The sequence below is a fragment of the Microcaecilia unicolor genome, chromosome 11 (assembly GCF_901765095.1).
Source record: "Microcaecilia unicolor chromosome 11, aMicUni1.1, whole genome shotgun sequence".
Lineage (NCBI taxonomy): Eukaryota > Metazoa > Chordata > Amphibia > Gymnophiona > Siphonopidae > Microcaecilia > Microcaecilia unicolor.
This window is the reverse complement of record NC_044041.1, coordinates 134365166-134383398: the sequence shown is the minus strand read 5'-3', so window position 1 is coordinate 134383398 and position 18233 is coordinate 134365166. Positions and strand designations below refer to the sequence as shown.

Genomic DNA, 18233 nt, shown 5'->3' with positions numbered 1-18233 from the left:
CCATGCGAAAAACACAACCAAGAAGATGTTTCACTCAATGTGGAAATTAAAAAGAGTAAGACCTTACTTCCCAAGGACCGTCTTCCGCAACCTGGTACAATCAATGGTACTCAGTCATCTTGACTACTGCAACGTACTCTACGCTGGCTGCAAAGAGCAAATAATCAAGAAACTTCAAACAGCTCAAAACACTGCAGCTAGACTCATATTTGGCAAAACAAACTATGAAAGCGCTAAACCCCTACGAGAAAAGCTACATTGGCTTCCACTTAAAGAACGCATCAAGTTCAAAATATGTACCCTAATTCACAAAATCATTCACGGAGATGCCCAAGCCTACATGTCAGACCTGATAGACTTACCACCCAGGAATGCTAAAAAATCATCTCGCACTTTCCTTAATCTTCACTTCCCCAACTGTAAAGCCTAAAATATAAACTAACGCATGCTTCAACCTTTTCCTACTTGAGCACACAATTCTGGAATGCGCTGCCGCGTAACTTGAAAACGATCTATGAACTAACTAACTTCCGCAAACTTTTGAAGACTCATCTCTTTGACAAGGCATACCACAAAGATTAACAAACGTGAACTCCTACACAGAAACCTAGAACAGTATTACAATATTTGCTTGTTAAACTACTACCATGTTTTATCATCATCATGTTACCCAAGATCTTTCTGCAATTCTAAATGTCTATTTTCTTATGTATTTCCACTAATCATGATGTATTGTAAGCCACATTGAGGCTGCAAAAAGGTGGGAAAATGTGGGATACAAATGCAATAAATAAATAAATATTGGCTGTCTTTTCCTCCATTTGCCTCTTTGCAGCTTCTTTTCCAGCTTCTCTTAGCTTTTCCAGGTATTTTTGCCTGTCTTCCTCTTTCTGAGTCATTTTGTATAAATGCTAACCTTTTTTCCCTTACCTTTTCAGCTACTACATTCAAGAACCAGAGCGGCCTTCTTTTCCTCTTAGTTTTGTGTAATTTTCAGTTTGTTGCCTTTAGAATAGCTCCTTTCAGTTTTGCCCACTGATGTTCTACTTCTTTCAGATGTTCCCATCCAACTAACTCTTCCCTGAGAGATTCCACCATGTCAGCAAAGGTAGTTCTTTTGAAATCTAGGACCTTTAATCTCGAATAAGCCTTCTCCTCCTGCTCTTAATATTAAACCACACCATCCAATGGTCACTACATGCCAAATGATCTTCCATATAAGATCAGAAACATTCTCCCCGTTTGTAAGAACCAGGTCCAGAATCGCTCCATCTCGAGTTGGTTCCATCACCCACTCCTGGAACAAAACGTCCTGTAGAGAATCTAAGATCCCTTTGCTTCTAGATGACCCCGCAGCAGGGACACTCCAATCGATGTCCGGCATATTAAAGTCACCTATTAGTAGTACCTCCCCTTTCTTAGCTATCTTGTGAATGTCTTCAATTATGTCCATTTCTTCTATGAGGTTGGCTGTATATTACACCAATATAAATAATTTTTTTTCTTTTCTTCTTACCAGTTTAACCCACAGTGTTCTTCCTTACCCTGTATGTCTTGCAATTCTGTCCTTCCTGAATAGCCAGGTATAACTATGTCTCAGTCATGGTTCTCCGTGAGCCACTGTATGATTGTTTTTTGTAAATTCCTTCTGATGAAAACTCTCTTATTGTAATCTGCTTCGCAGTATATGGCTAAAGGTGGAATAGAAACAACCTAATAGAATAGAATGATCTGGTCCACCTTGCTTCCCGCTTGATGCTGCCCACTTTGGTGGTGGGGCACTGGTAGCTGTAGCGTGGATGCCATCTCCAAGAAGCTGTTGACCCAGATACCCTCTAGGGGGCGCCTGCTCTTTGGCAAGGGCCTTGAAAAGTTGATATATGATACGGGTGAGGCGTGTCGTCTCAGACTCCCTACTCTTTGTCAGAAGGGGGTGCAGTGCGCTGCAACTTCTAAGCATTCCAAAGGGGTGGGTTGTTTTCAATCCACATGGCGCTCCCCTGCCCGAGGGGGGGGGGGGTCAGGGCAGGCCCTTCAAGCAGGGCTTCTTTCATGATCCTCAAGTCTGTGGCCACCGGCTCCTCAGGGGGAGAAGTAGCTGCCCAACCTGCTCAATGAGGGTGTGCCGACCACTCCATGGGGGGGGGGAGGTTGTCCCTCTTCCAGGACGAGTGGGCACGCATCACCTTGGATCAGTGGGTCCTGAAGGGGATAGAGAAGGGATACTCCTGGCCTTCCCTTGTGACTCTACTCTGAAGCGGAAAGTAGTCACTCTCACTCTTCAGCACCTTTGTGCTCTCAGAACGGTGGAGCTTGTGCCGTCGGCAGAATGCAGTCAGGGTCAGTATTCTATCTATCTTCTAAGCCTGCTGGCTTATCCTCCTGGTCTTCATTTGAACCCCAATCTCTGATCTCACTTTCCAAAACCATTTCTGGTATGAAAAACACATACTGATCGCTTGATTATTTTCCCTCCACATGGCTAAAAACTACTAAACATAATTACCTATAATTCCCTTTGGAGGGCCCAGATCCCTTCTAGCTTACAGTTTGGCCATTGCTTGGAGAGATGGGGATACTCTCCCATGGTGATTTATACACTGCTTTATTCCCAAATGTCCTCTACATCTCTAGCCTATGTCAGGATCTGGCACATTTTTGAGTCCTGGTGTGGGGAGTGTGCTTTGTTTCCTTGGAGGGCTCAGGTTCCTGATATTTTGGGGTTCTGTAGTGGGACCTTGACCAAAGGTTGACCTTGAGCTCCCTGAAAATTTAGGTGGCGGAATCCTCCAGTTTCCAAGGGAAAGTGCATGGTGGCGCATGTGCATCCTCCGCTTTTGCCTTCTTTTCTATCGTGGGACCTCAAACTGGTGCTCAAGGGACTGTCTGAGGCTCCATTTGAGCCCTTGCATTCAGCCTCTATTAAGGACCTTACTCTTAAAGCAGTGTTTTAGGTGGCCATTACTTCAGCTCAGAGGGTCTCAGAGCTCCAGACTCTTTCATGTCGGGACCCTTATCTGTCCTTTTCAAAGGATTCCATGTCCTTGCAGATGGTTCCCTCCTTTCTTCCGAAGACGGTTTCTCCATTCCATGTGAATCAAGAGATTTGCTTGCCTTCCATTGTGGAGAGCAGTTTAGTGGCCACAGATCGGAGGCTTCACAGGCTAGATGTCCATAGGACTCTTCTCTGGTACCTGTGCTTTTCCATGGCCCTCAGAAGGGTCAGGTGGACTCAAAGACCTCCATTGCGATGTGGATTAAGGCAGTGATTTGAATTCACCTATATCAGCAAGAATAGACCAGTTCCTCAGAGACTGAAGGCCCACTCTACCAAGGCTCAAGCTGCATATTGGGCGAAGGCCTGGGTGGTGCCCCTGAGGAGCTTTGTAGAATGGCAACATTGTTGTTGCTTCATTCATTTGTCAAGTATTACAGGTTGGATGTGCTGGCCAGAGCCTGGTCAGACTTTGGCAGGGCTGTCATTCAGGCAGCCTTGTCTTCCTCTGCCCAGTAGATCTACTTCGGTACATCCCATTTGTACAGAACAGTTGAGCTGATGCTAAGAAAGGAGAAATGATGCCTTATCTGATATTTTCATTTTTTTAGTCAGCAAAACTGTTCTGCAATCCTGCCCTTGGAAGACCTCAACTCAGGGTTCTGGGTGTGCTCTCTGTTCTTTCAGTTGCTTAGCACAATTAAAAAGAAACAAAACAGAATAATTCCTTAATTTCTTTTTTTTTTCTGATTTGTAGCTGGATTTGGCTTTTCCCTGGGAAAGGCTAAAGAGGTTAGGGGTCTTCAGCTTGGAAAAGACAGCTGAGGGGAGATTGGGTAAAAGTGGATCATCTTTTTGAAAGAAAAGAAAAAGTACAGACTAGGACACAATGAAATTACATGGAAATACTTTTAAAACAAATAGGAGGAAATATTTAACTCATAAACTCTGGAACTCATTGCGGGAGGGTGTGGTAACAGTAGTTAGCATATCTGGGTTTAAAAAAGGGTTGGACAAATTCCTGGAGGAAAAGTCCATAGTCTATTGAGATGGACATGGGGAAAGCTACTGCTTGGAATGTTGCTAGTGTTTGGGTTTCTGCCAGGTACTTGTGACCTGGATTGACCACTATTGCAAGCAGGGCACTGGGCTAGAGGGACCATTGGTCATACCCAGTATGGCTGTTCACTCAAGACATTCTCTTGTTGCCATCACCTCTGTTTGAATAGTTTAAGCTGCAGGTGATGTTGTGCTGGGACCCATATCTGCTCTATTATGGAGGATTCAGTTTCTTTGCATAGTCCGTCCTTTCTCCTTAAGGTAACCCTGTCCTGTGTGAATCAGGAAGTTTGTTTTCCCTCCTTTTGTGTAGGAGAACTCAGCTCCTTCAGACCAGAGACCCAGGCTGGATGTTCAGAGGATGCTGCTATGATACCTGAAGGAGACTAATGATTTTTGCCTCTTGGATCACATCTTTGTTTTCCATTGCCCAAGGAAGGGCCAGTTGGCCCCTAAGGCTTCCATTATGAGGTGGATGAAGGTGGCTATTAAGACTACCTACCCTTGTAAGAATCATCAAATCACTTCGGGTAGTGTGGGATCTTAATGTCATCCTCCAACTCTCATGAAAATATCCATTTGAGCCACTCTGTTCCTGTTCTCCAAAGTTCCTCACTTGAAAAGTACTGTTCTCATTTAACTTCTAATGAAAACGGTAACAGAATTCAAGCACGCGTGGGATAAACATAAAGGAATCCTGTTCAGAAGGAATGGATCCTAAGGAACTTAGCCAAGATTGGGTGGCAGAGCCGGTGGCGGGAGACAGGGATAGTGCTGGGCAGACTTATACGGTCTGCGCCAGAACCGGTGGTGGGAAGCGGGGTTGGTGGTTGGGTGGTGGGGATAGTGCTGGGCAGACTTACACGGTCTGTGCCCTGAAAAGGACAGGTACAAATCAAGGTAAGGTATACACAAAAAGTAGTACATATGAGTTTATCTTGTTGGGCAGACTGGATGGACCATGCAGGTCTTTTTCTGCCGTCATCTACTATGTTACTGTCCAGCTTATAATCGAAAGTGCTCGCCGGCTATCTTCCAACACAAATTGGGAGATGGCCGGCGATTTCTTAAAAGCGGCGAAATCGGTATAATCGAAAGCGCCATTTTAGACAGCATTGCCGCTTTCCCATCGCTTCGCCGGCGAAAGTTCAAGGGGGCGTGTTGGTAGATTAGCGAAGGCGGGACATGGGCGGGCATGGGCGTGGCTACCAGATGGCCGGCTTTCACCAATAATGAAAAAAAAAAAAAAGCAGCGTTAAGCAGTATTTTGCCGGGTTTACTTGGTCCTTTTATTTTCACGACCAAGCCTCAAAAAGGTGCCCCAACTGACCAGATGACCACTGGAGGGAATGGGGGATGACCTCCCCATACTCCCCCAGTGGTCACCAACCCCCTTCCATACTAAAAAAATAAAACAAAAAACCTTTTTTGCCAGCCTGTATGCCAGCCTCAAATGCCGTACCCACCTCCATGACAGCAGAATGTGTTGTATCCTCCGACAGCCTTTCCCTGGTTGCGATGTGGCTCTCGGGTGAGTGTGACACCTTTTCTGTTAGGTGCCCTGCAGAGTCACATTAGCAATGCATTGTGGTGGGTGTAGGGTACTGGGCTCTACTCCCATGGTGCTTTTCCCCTCTGCTAACTGGGTCAGAGTGTGCCCTGTTTTGTTTCCTGTTGTAGTCCATGCGGTAGTGGCCATTTTTGTAAGCCAGTTTTAGTTCCCTTTCCTGTGTTACCCACGTTAGAGAACGTAGTTCTTACCTTGAATGGTGCTGAAAGAGGGCATTGTACACCATTGTGCCAGCTCTGACCTACTGCTAATCTTAGTACCAGGGGACTCTTTGTCAGTGGGGCACAACCTCTGATCTGCAGTTAACTGTGAGTAAACGTGCTTATTTCAAGAAAGGACTTTTTCAGAGAGATTAGTCTTCAGATGTTATGACCTGGTGAATGTGAGCCCTTGTGCCCCGACTGAGCACGGCGAAGATGAAGTGGCACCGCACTCGATCAGGCAGCCAGACAACCCCTAGCTTCACCTGGGGAGTGACCACCGTTCCCTGGGAGTTGAGCCCCCAAGTGCAGGCGGCCACCAGGACTTCTGGAACCGGTGAGGTTGCACAACCGCTGACCAGGCTGGCAGGCAGGCAGACACAGTCCAGGAGCAAAGAGTCAGTGAAGCAGCAAAACAGAGAGCAATCTGAAAGTCTGGGCAGACAGCCACACAACGCATGGTCAGTAAACAATCCAAGGTCAGGAACACAGGAAAACACTGGAACAGATGAAGACCACAACCTCTACGCGAACAGAAGCCGAAGCATGGAAGGACTGGAAACAGGGCTTTAAATAGAGCAGGAATTAGGCTCAACCATGAGCAGCTGTTCCAAGATGGCTGCCCCCATCAGCAGAGGTGCCTACATCCAAATATGGGCTTCCTTCCTGACCTTGTTACTCTAAGATGGCTGCCCCCTCCTGAGCTAGCCAAGATGGCTGCTGTCCATGATCCAACCTGGATGACAGCTGCTAGGTTAGGAAACAGAAACCAACCCATCCTGGAGAAGTGTAGCAGAGCGTAACATCAGGTGTGAACTGGTGTGCCAAAGTTATACAGCAGCAATAAGTCCTAGAGGCTGTATGCAGGTCCCTGGAGCAATTTTAGTGGGTGCAGTACATTTGTGGGTAGTGGGTTGGGGGGGGGGGGGGGGGGGTTGGGGGCTCAGCTCCCAAAGTAAGGGAGCTATGCACGTGGGAGCTTTTCTGAAGTCCACCGCAGTGACCCCTAGGGTGGCTGGTTGGTGTCCTGGCATGTCAGTGCACTAAAAATGCTGGCTCCTCCCACGGCCAAATGCCTTGAATTAGGCCGGGGTTTGTGATGGCCGACATAACTTTCCATTATCGCTGAAAAACAAACCCGGCCATCTCAAACCCGGCGAACTCCAAGGCATTTGGCCGGGCTAAATCGTATTATCGGAAAAAAAAGATGGCCGGCCATCTTTTTCGATAATACGGTTCTAGCCAGCTGTAGCGGCGCCGCCAACATAGATCGCTGGCGATCTATTTGGCCGGCGACGTTCGATTATGCCCCTCCATGTTACTATGTATGCAGGGTAGCGAGGGCCATTCTGTGATGTTTTGCTTGTTTGCTGCTCATTGTGGTTGCAGTAGTTGATAGGCCATGGGTGTGTTACAAAGGGACTTTCTGCTTTGGCAGATGCATACTGGAATCTTCCAGGGGGTACCACAGTGATGTCACTGGTAGAATTCAGTCTTTTCTCCACCTTCAGTTGCTGGTAGGAAGGGATAACAACCCATTTGTACAGCACTGTTTCACTGACTAAAGAAAAGAACGTTATCAGGTAAGGCATAATTTCTCCTTCAGTCAGCGGTGGCCAGCTTTTTTTTTTAATAGACTGGCCACCAGTGGCTAAATGAGACATGGATATCCAGTCACTGGCACTGATTATTTGGATACAAAGTGGTTGCTGAGAATTACCTGCACACCACATACCGTATTTTTCGGACTATAAGACGCACTTTTTCCCCAAAAAATTTGGGAGGAAAATGGGGGGTGCGTCTTATAGTCCGAATGTAGTTTTAAAAGCACCGTAATTCCGTTTTGCAAGGTCCCTCCCTCGCTCCCTCGCTTCGTTTTGCAAGGTCCCTCCCTCCCTCGCTTCGTTTTGCAAGGTCCCCCCTCCCTCCCTCCCATTCTCCGTTTTGCAAGGTCCCCCCTCGCTCCCCTCCAAATTTTAAACGTTTTACCTGGTCGTGGTTGTCTCTCTTAGCTCTGGAGACGTCAGAACGGAAGACTGACGCGCCCAGCGTGCATGCTTTTTGCTGCCCCGACCACGACCAGGTAAAACTTTTAAAATTTGGAGGGAGCGAGGGGGGACCATGCAAAACGGAGTGAGGGAGGGAGGGAGGGGGGACCTTGCAAAACCGAGGGAGGGGGGACCTTGCAAAACAAAGCGAGGGAGGGAGGGACTTTGCAAAATGGAATTACGGAGCGAGGGAGGGAGGGATGGAGGGGGGGGGGGCCCTGGAAAACGGAGAGATCGGGGGCCCTGCATTCGGACAAGACGCACCGGACCATAAAACGCACGTAGGCTTTAGAAGAGGGAAAAAGTGCGTCTTATAGTCCAAAAATTTTTTTTTCCTATTTCCCTCCTCTAAAACCTAGGTGCGTCTTATAGTCCGAAAAATACAGTATAATCAACAGCAGTACCCAGATAGCTACCTGGTTAACTTAAGATATCCTCTTTGTTGTCCTATCTTTAACTGGAGAGTTATCCAGACACCAATGCAGAATACTGGCAGAGTCTGAGAAATTCCCAGTTTCGCCCAGACTCTACCACTGGACTGCCCAGAACTAACTGGATAGTGCCATGGCAGTCTGCTTGGATTTTCAACAGCACTATTCAGCTGTGTTGTATGTATCAGTCAGCACTACTTAACTAGGCAGGAGCTTCTTCAACTCAGTTAAGTAGTGTTGAATATTAGGCCCTACATATTTAAATATTAAACTATGCCTCATTTATCTGCATATAATAAGAATAATTTCAAAATCCTGTGTAAATTGTCTGTTTGAAAACGGGTTAAGCCAGCTTCGAGGAATTATAAAGTTTTTGTTCCAGTAGAAACGAGGAAATACATGAACAACTCTTCCAAATCTGTGAGAGGCCCTGTACCTTGTTGATGTCAGAGATGAACTTTCCTTCCCGTGGCATGTACACCTTCTGGTTGTTTGCTCGCATTTTGCTCTGGATGGTAAAGAGCAGGACTTCCAGATTCCCTTTCTCTGTGAATCTGCAAGAACCATTCATAATTTTCTTTGTAAGATTGCCCCTTTACTTTATTTTTAAAAACAAAAAGCAGATAAGGCAGAGGATAACAGATTCTAGCTCAAAAATATTCTAATACTTAAGTTTTCAAAGCAATGCACTGATACTGAGCAAACGAGTCCGGCTTAAATTCTCCTAAATTATTTCCCCAAGCCCTCTGGTCCTGTGTAAAATTAATATTTAAATCTTTATATTGCTGTTATGGTTGTCACACATTTGATCATAATGTCACATTTCCAATTTTAAAGGAAAAAAAACCTCATCCTAACAAATTCTACCGATACAAACTGTCCAAACAAACAATTGTTATTTTTCTTTACCCTTCCCCCCTACCTAATTACCCTTCTCCAAATTCTCCTTCCTCTTCTTTCCTTTGTAAATGGTTTCTCCTCTGGTGTGGGAGGCTTGGGTTCTTATACCTCCACACTGTATATAGTACAACTATCCTACCACCCTTTCCTCCTGTCCTCTCCCTCTTCACAACCAAGCCAGGTTTGCTCTCCTCCTTAAACACTCATGATTTCATGAGTCACGGTGTACTGAGTGCCCTCTTTTCCCCCTTGGCCTTCATCCCTCATTATGTTCAAAACCTGACTTTAGGGCGGTCAGCACTGAGTTTGGATATTCAATGCCAAGCTGTTTCCAGTGACCAGCATTGAATATCCAGTTTATTTTTGGCTGGTTCCAACTTAACTGGCTAAGCCAATATTCAGCGCTGGCCGGTTACAGTTTATTTTATTTATTTTCAGCACTTGGCATCTCTTGCAAAATTACCACCGATAACGGGACGCATTTTGTTAATGAATTGATTCACACCTTGACAGCTAAATTGGGCATCACTCACCGGACGGTGAGCATTTACAAACCCACTAGCAATGGTTTAGTTGAACAGTATAATGGTCTTCTAAAGACCAAACTTCGCCAACTGATGACGAATGGTATTAAATCCTGGTTAGATGCGTTACCTTTAGTGCTGCTCACCTTGCGCACTACGCCATCTACTTCTTTGAAATTGTCATCTTTTCAGTTATGCACTGGGAGAAAAATGCGTCTCATTGCTGGTAATCCTAACCATCACCTACCTGATAGTTACTCGGTCTACTGGGATATGTTACAATCAGTTATAACTTCTCTGTCTTGCCTTTTTCAGAAAGAGCCAGATATAAAGGGGGGTAAGGACGAGAACACAGTGAATCACAGATCCCTAAAAACAGGAGACCTAGTCCACAGAAAACATTACACCCACAAGACCTGGAAGGACCCCGTCTATGTTGGCCCTTTCCAGATCGAGGCTTTATCAGCTGCCTCAGTCAAACTGCAAGATCATACTTCCTGGGAGCACCTTAAAGACATTCGTTTCTTTCACAACTTACAACTTGGAAAGCTAAAGGTGGACAAAGCCATGGGACCAGACGGGATCCACCCAGAATACTGAGGGAGCTCAGAGAGGTTCTGGTGGGTCCTCTTAAAGATTTGTTTAATAAATCCTTGGAGAAGGGAGAGGTTCCGAGGGATTGGAAAATGGCGGAGGTGGTCCCTCTTCACAAAAGTGATGATAGGGAAGAAGCTGGAAACTACAGGCCGGTAAGCCTCACTTCGATTAGCCTCACTTCGGTTACTGGAAAAGTAATGGAAGCCATGCTGAAGGAAAGGATAGTGAATTTCCTGGAAGCCAATAAGTTGCAAGATCCGAGACAACATGGTTTCACCAAAGGGAAATCGTGCCAAACGAATCTCATTGAATTCTTTGACTGGGTGACAGGAGAAGTAAATCAAGGACGTGCTATGGACGTCATCTACTTAGATTTCAGCAAGGCTTTTGACACGGTTCCCCACAGGAGGCTCTTAAATAAACTAGACGGGCTGAAGATAGGACCCGAAGTGGTAAACTGGATTAGGAACTGGTTGATGGGCAGACGCCAGAGGGTGGTGGTGAATGGAGTTCGCTCGGAGGAGGGAAAGGTGAGTAGTGGAGTGCCTCAGGGATCGGTGCTGGGGTCGATTCTGTTCAATATATTTGTGAGTGACATTGCCGAAGGGTTAGAAGGTAAAGTTTGCCTTTTTGCGGATGACATCAAGATTTGCAACAGAGTGGACACCCCAGAGGGAGTGGAAAACATGAAAAAAGATCTGAAGAAGCTAGAAGAATGGTCTAACGTTTGGCAATTAAAATTCAATGCGAAGAAATGCAAAGTGATGCACTTAGGGAGTAGAAATCCAAGGGAGACGTATGTGTTAGGCGGGGAGAGTCTGATAGGCACGGACGGGGAGAGGGATTTTGGGGTGATAGTATCTGAGGACCTGAAGGCAACGAAACAGTGCGACAAGGCGGTGGCCGTAGCTAGAAGATTGCTAGGCTGTATAGAGAGAGGAGTGACCAGCAGAAGAAAGGAGGTTTTAATGCCCCTGTATAAGACGTTGGTGAGGCCCCACCTGGAGTATTGTGTTCAGTTTTGGAGGCCGTATCTTGCGAAGGATGTTAAAAAAATGGAAGCGGTGCAAAGAAAAGCTACGAGGATGGTATGGGATTTGCGTTCCAAGACGTATGAAGAGAGACTTGCTGACCTGAACATGTATACCCTGGAGGAAAGGAGGAACAGGGGTGATATGATACAGACGTTCAAATATTTGAAAGGTATTAATCCGGAAAAGAATCTTTTTTCCGGAGATGGGAAGGCGGTAGAACGAGAGGACATGAAATGAGATTGAAGGGGGGCAGACTCAGGAAAGATGTCAGGAAGTATTTTTTCACGGAGAGGGTGGTGGACGCTTGGAATGCCCTCCCGCGGGAGGTGGTGGAGATGAAAACGGTAACGGAGTTCAAACATGCGTGGGATATGCATAAAGGAATCCTGTGCAGAAGGAATGGATCCTCAGAAGCTTAGCTGAAATTGGGTGGCGGAGCAGGTGGGGAGAAGAGGGGTTGGTGGTTGGGAGGCTAGGATAGGGGAGGGGCAGACTTATACGGTCTGTACCAGAGCCGGTGATGGGAGGCGGGACTGGTGGTTGGGAGGCGGGAAATACTGCTGGGCAGACTTATACGGTCTGTGCCCTGAAAAGGACAGGTACAAATTCAAGGTAAGGTATACACATATGAGTTTGTCTTAGGCAGACTGGATGGACCATGCAGGTCTTTTTCTGCCGTCATCTACTATGTTACTATGTATTCTGATGACAACCACCTCCCTATGACCACTCAACCCCTCAACCTGAGTCGGCAGAATCACTGGATACTTGAGATCTGTTAAGATCTGCCAGACTGGTTATTTGCTTGTTGCTGAACATTACTGTGTTACTGTTTAACCTTGTCCTATATTAATAACAATTCTTGTGGATCTCATCTTCTGTGGTATTTGCTTTAATGACTACACCTGACCAGCGAACCCTATTTCAAGCTGCTGGTTATCCAGAACATCTGCTTCCACAGCCAATTGAAATTGATGGTTGTGATATCAATGATTGGGGACTTACTGTTCTAGAACTTTTCCTCACCTTCTTTTTATTTACTTTGACTTTGTTTTTTGCTATTATCCTTTTTTTGTTTGCAAGGCCTTACTTTTATGGCTTGCCTACTGTCTTTTAAATTATGCAACCTCCATCCTTTCAACAACAGTGCCGTGACCCTGATAATATAAAGTTCATTGCTATTTACATACTTTTTATTCTATTCTGCCTACTAGCTATATTTTTGTGGATTCTGGAACAAAAAGGATTTATTTCTAACTGACTTTGTACTGCTTATCTGCCTATATGCCCCAGACAGGATTACAACTTCAGGAAAATATACTACCTGATCGACAATATTTAAGGTTTATTAGAATTTTGGGGTGTGTCGTTGGACTTTCAATTTTTCTCTTCATTGTAATAGCGATTTTATCTATTTTAGAAAAATATTTAATCTCATAGACACTTAGCTTTGCACTGATTATAGCTTTGAACTGATTATTGTTACAAAACATTATCAGATGCCTTGTCCTTCTTTTATATTTTTCTGTGCGGTACTACTTGTCATTGCAGCTATTTTTATATTCATTGATTACTTATGCATTATATTGCTGTTTAGATTGTATATTTGCAGAACTTTTAATTAACCGTCTTTCACTTTTTCTGTTACCTACTTATTAGCATTACTACTACTACTACTACTTAACATTTCTAGAGCGCTACTAGGGTTACGCAGCGCTGTACAATTTAACAAAGAGAGACAGTCCCTGCTGAAAGAGCTTACAATCTAATAGACAAGTGAACGGTCGGTCCGATAGGGGCAGTCAAATTGGGGCAGTCTGGATTCACTGAATGGTAAGGGTTAGGTGCCGAACGCAGCATTGAAGAGGTGGGCTTTAAGCAAAGACTTGAAGACGGGCAGGGAGGGGGCTTGGCGTAAGGGTTCAGGAAGGTTGTTCCAAGCATAGGGTGAGGCGAGGCAGAATGAGCGGAGCCTGGAGTTGGCGGGGGTGGAGAAGGATACTGAGAGGAGGGATTTATCCTGTGAACAGAGGTTACGGGCGGGAACGTAAGGGGAGATGAGGGTAGAAAGATAGTGAGGGGCAGCAGACTGAGTGAATTTGTAGGTAAGAAGGAGAAGCTTGAATTGAAGCATTACCTTATAGTGTTGTATGTCTCATCTACATGAGATATTTGCCTTGTTTTGGGACCCAGGCCCTGATGATGATCCTTCTTGGGATCCGATAACAAGATTTTGGAGGTTGTGTGAACCTTTGCTTGATGTCTGCTTGATGTCTAGGAACTGTGATTATTGCAGAAGGGGACGTATTCTATGGATACATAAGAATCAGAGTTGAGAAAGGAAGTATTTTATTACCACGGACTCAAACGGGGGAATTAGTAGCATTTTGGCTCATTACATACAAGCTCCAAGATGGTCATTGGGAACCCTTATACTTTCTAAGGAAGAGAGGGACCAGAACTATTGAACTATTTGAGCTTTTTAGAGTACCGGGCAGACCATATTTCTCTGACATAGGGGCTATAGCCATCCCACATTCTCACACCTGAACTTATCTTCTCCTAAGGTATAAATAGAAGAACATTCCACTATGCATATTTTACTAATGTTACGTTTTCTTTTCTGTCTTCACCACCTAGCTTATTTCAGTAGTACCCGGACCACAGACTATGGTCTTTACGACGGCAAAGATAGTGTATATGCTAATACTCCTTACCCTGTCATGACTGCGCTATGACATGAAGTTACCAAAGAGACAGTTACCTTGCAATTTGACATTTGTAGCATTGCCCACTGTGGGAACTTGGAATGGCAACGCCATTACTCTAAGTTTCCTGTTTATGTGTGTACCTACTCGGAATGAATGTATCCCAATTGCTTTAACAATCCTTGTTACGATTGGGACATTGGTTTGTGGTGTTACACTGGCCCTGGTAATTGGCCTGATGCATCCCACATGACGTGGAAATCCCCCATATGAAAACGAGCCATATGTTAATTGCGGAACCTGTGATTTAGGACACTGTAATCCGTTGGTCCTTACATTTCAGGGACTTGATGCAGATATGAACCATGTTGTAGGTATAGATGCGACCAATAGAGATCCCATGGGCCGTTTTCGAGTTTTTGTCACTCGCCCTAATCCTTCCTCTCCCCGTAAGCTTATCCCTGGTACAGATCCTGAGAACTCCTTGGTACCACAGGCCCCAGAGGATATAAAAATTCCCATTCAGGTTTTTAACATTACCAATCTCAGAGACACCTTTGCTATCGAGACTGGTTATGGTGATATCAATTTATGGCTCGACTGGGTTAGATACACCACTCAAGGCTTAAACCTATCAGACTGCTATGTTTGTTCTGCCCCTCGCCCTGAGCCAGTCATTGTTCCTTTTCCTTTGAATTTCAGAAACGACTACAATGGAGCCATGTGTATGCTACAACTACTTCATGGCAATAAGTCTGATGATAAGGCTTGTACTTCTGTTGCAATGATGTTCCCTGAAATTCCCAAAGGCAGAGTTAGAGTACCTCCTGTGTTTAGGACACCTAAGAAAACCACCAAATTTGAAACTTTTATAAGACGAAAAAAAGTGACAAACCCCTATGATGTTGGATATCTGCCTTTATGTAACACTAGCTTAACTGCCAGTGGTGCTTTGGCCTTTTCTGATTTTTCTACTCCCCGCGCAGATGTGTGGTGGTATTTTGGAAATAGAACATTATATTCAACTCTACCTCGTAACTGGGAGGGACAGTGTGCTGTGGTTCAATTGGTAATACCAATTACCATATCAATGCTACATAATAACCAACTAAATCCACTCAGACAGAAGAGAAGCATTCCCATTGATACTCCTGGAGGATCTTTTGATTCCGGAGTATATATTGATTCTATAGGAGTTCCCAGGGAGGGGCCAGATGAGTTCAAAGGACAAAATCAGATCCTGGCAGGGTTAGAGTCTGTAATTTTTTGGTGGTCTACCATTAACAAAAATATCGACTGGATCAATTACATTCAGTACAATCAACAACGATTTATCAATTTCACCAGAGATGCTGTCAAAGGCATTGCTGAACAATTGGATGCTACCAGCCACATGGCTTGGGAAAACAGATTAGTTCTTGATATGCTTTTGGCACATGAGGGTGGCATTTGTACCATGTTGAAAGGTCAGTGTTGTACTTTCATCCCTAATAACACTGCTCCTGACGGCACCATTACCAGGGCCTTACAAGGACTTTCTAATTTAGCTGATGAACTTGCTGAAAATTCTGGGGTTGATACCTCCTGGACAAGTTGGTTCGATAGTACTGTTGGTAAATGGAAGAATTTCATTCTGTCATGTTTAACTACTTTCCTCATTGTTGTTGCTGTTTTTCTACTCCTTGGGTGTTGTATAATCCCTTGTATTAGGAGACTAGTGGAACACTTAATTGAAACTGCCCTCAGTAAGGGGAATCCTACAGGTCAATATGTTTTGTATGAGAGGATGGTGTTTGGCCTTTCCTGAGACTTCTACCATTGATGAGGCCTTGGACCATGTAACCCTTACTGGTATTGCTGTTGAAGACTATACTGAAAGCAAACTGTAAACACATTCTTGCTTTGTCATCTTCCCTTCTAATCATGTTTCATATACAAAAGGGTAACATTTGTAAGCCCAACTGTAGACTATCTTAAGGATTCTACCATAAGGTTTCTACCATATCCCCTTGCTGCATTTTGCCTAACACCTGTACTGTATAATTGCTGCTCTAACATTTGACTATACTCACCCCTGTTTTAATACTTTTCTTGTACATAAGACTTATTGTTTCCCACTGGAATAGTTGGGATTTAGCAGGAGTCCAGTACTTGTGATGCCCTTACTCTCGAAGGCCTTCAAGGGGGGAGCTGTAGATATGGGACATGCTGGACATGAACCCAAAGGACAGGACTACGATGGTAGCCTGACAGTTATGAGTAAAGCTAGGCCTCACAGTACAGGTCAAGAGGGCAAGTCACAGAGAAGCTAGTTAACAAGGGTGGCACAGAATCTCATGTCCTTTTCTGCTTATGAAAGAGCAAAATGAGCTGACATGGAGAAATAATAGAAATATGCTTTATAGGAAAATATGGTTTATAACTTTGCTAATCTAAGGGGAATTTTCTGTTAACCTCTGGTAACCAAGGAAGCAGATGGGTGGAGAAACCAAATTATAGTTACTGGGAAGATGACAAACCAGAATGACTTTGCTGATGTTAAGTAAAAAATGCTATTGCTGATGTTAAGTAAAAATGTTATAATATGATGAATCTGCAATTATAATTTGATGAACCTGTAACCCCAATGAAATATGCTATGACATGATGATTTTGCATTTCCAATGATAAGTATATGGGACATGAAGTTATAAAAGTTAGAGTCCTGAACCAAAGTAGCCAGAGAACTAATGTCAGTGGTCACGTTTGTGTCCCGGTTAGTCTCTCATATGAGAATTGATCGTATTACTCAGCCTATCTGATTATATCCTGTATCCTTGCTTTGTATCCTGAATCCTTGCTTGGTAAGTGAAATGGTAAAATTATGTATCATACCTGATAATTTTCTTTCCATTAATCATAGCTGATCAATCCATAGACTGGTGGGTTGTGTCCATCTACCAGCAGGTGGAGATAGAGAGCAAACGTTTGCCTCCCTATATGTGGTCATGTGCTGCCGGAAACTCCTCAGTATGTCGATATCAAAGCTCCATCCGCAGGACTCAGCACTTAGAGAATTACACCCACAAAGGGACACTCTGCCCAGCTCACCACCGCCGAAACGGGGGAGGGGAATTAACCCAGCTCATCCCCACACAAGTGGGGGAGGGGAATCCGTCCAGCTCATCCCCGCGGAGCGGGGGAGGGACACCACACCCGCCGATGCGGGGGGATCTGGCTTATCCTGCAACCGCAACCGCGGGAGGAGCTGACTGACCCTAACACCGCCGAAGCGGGAGGGGTACAAAGCTGCCCTACAGCCGCACGAAGCGGGAGGGAGTGCCGGCAGAATTTAAATCTCAATCCAGCCCCGTAAAACGGAGGGGAGAGGAATGCAGCAGCTCACTGTAACACAAACTCGTCTCAACTCTTGAAGAATCCAAGTGAAAAAATAACTTGAACACGAAGTCTTCCTGAACAGGAACTGAAGACTAAACTTGAATCTGAAATGCAACCAGAATATAAACAGTACAGATATCTGGGACTATGGATTGATCAGCTATGATTAATGGAAAGAAAATTATCAGGTATGATACATAATTTTACCTTCCATATCATCAAGCTGATCAATCCATAGACTGGTGGGATGTACCGAAGCAGTACTCACCCAGGGCGGGACATAGAAATCCCTGACCGCAACACTGAAGCTCCAAACCGGGCCTCCGCCCGAGCAGCCACAGTCAAGCGGTAATGCTTGGAGAATGTATGGGCCGATGCCCAAGTTGCTGCCTTGCATATCTCTTCCAAGGAGACGGACCCGGCCTCTGCCATCGAGGCCGCCTGAGCTCTAGTGGAGTGAGCCTTCAGCTGGATAGGCGGCACCTTCCCTGCGGCCACATAAGCCGCTGCAATGGCTTCCTTGACCCATCTTGCCACTGTAGGCTTAGCAGCCTGCAGACCCTTACGAGGAACTGCAAACAGGACAAACAGATGATCCGATTTCCGGAAATCATTGGTCACTTCCAAGTATCTGATGATGACTCGTCTCACATCCAGATATTTAAGAGCAGAGTATTCATCTGGGTAGTCCTCCCTACGAAAGGAAGGGAGACAGAGCTGCTGATTCACATGGAAGCGAGAAACAATCTTGGGCAGGAAGGAAGGCACTGTGCGAATAGTCACTCCTGC

At 45.0% G+C, this 18233-nt stretch overlaps 1 protein-coding gene across 1 annotated transcript in view; it reads right to left on the bottom strand.

Moving 5' to 3' along the window:
- SPTBN2 (spectrin beta, non-erythrocytic 2) overlaps positions 1-18233 on the bottom strand; it is a 1201559-nt gene that overhangs the window by 768913 nt on the left and 414413 nt on the right. Inside the window, exon 9 of the mRNA XM_030217767.1 lies at positions 8740-8857. Coding sequence (XP_030073627.1) covers positions 8740-8857 — 118 coding nt within the window. The remainder of the gene's footprint in view (positions 1-8739; positions 8858-18233) is intronic.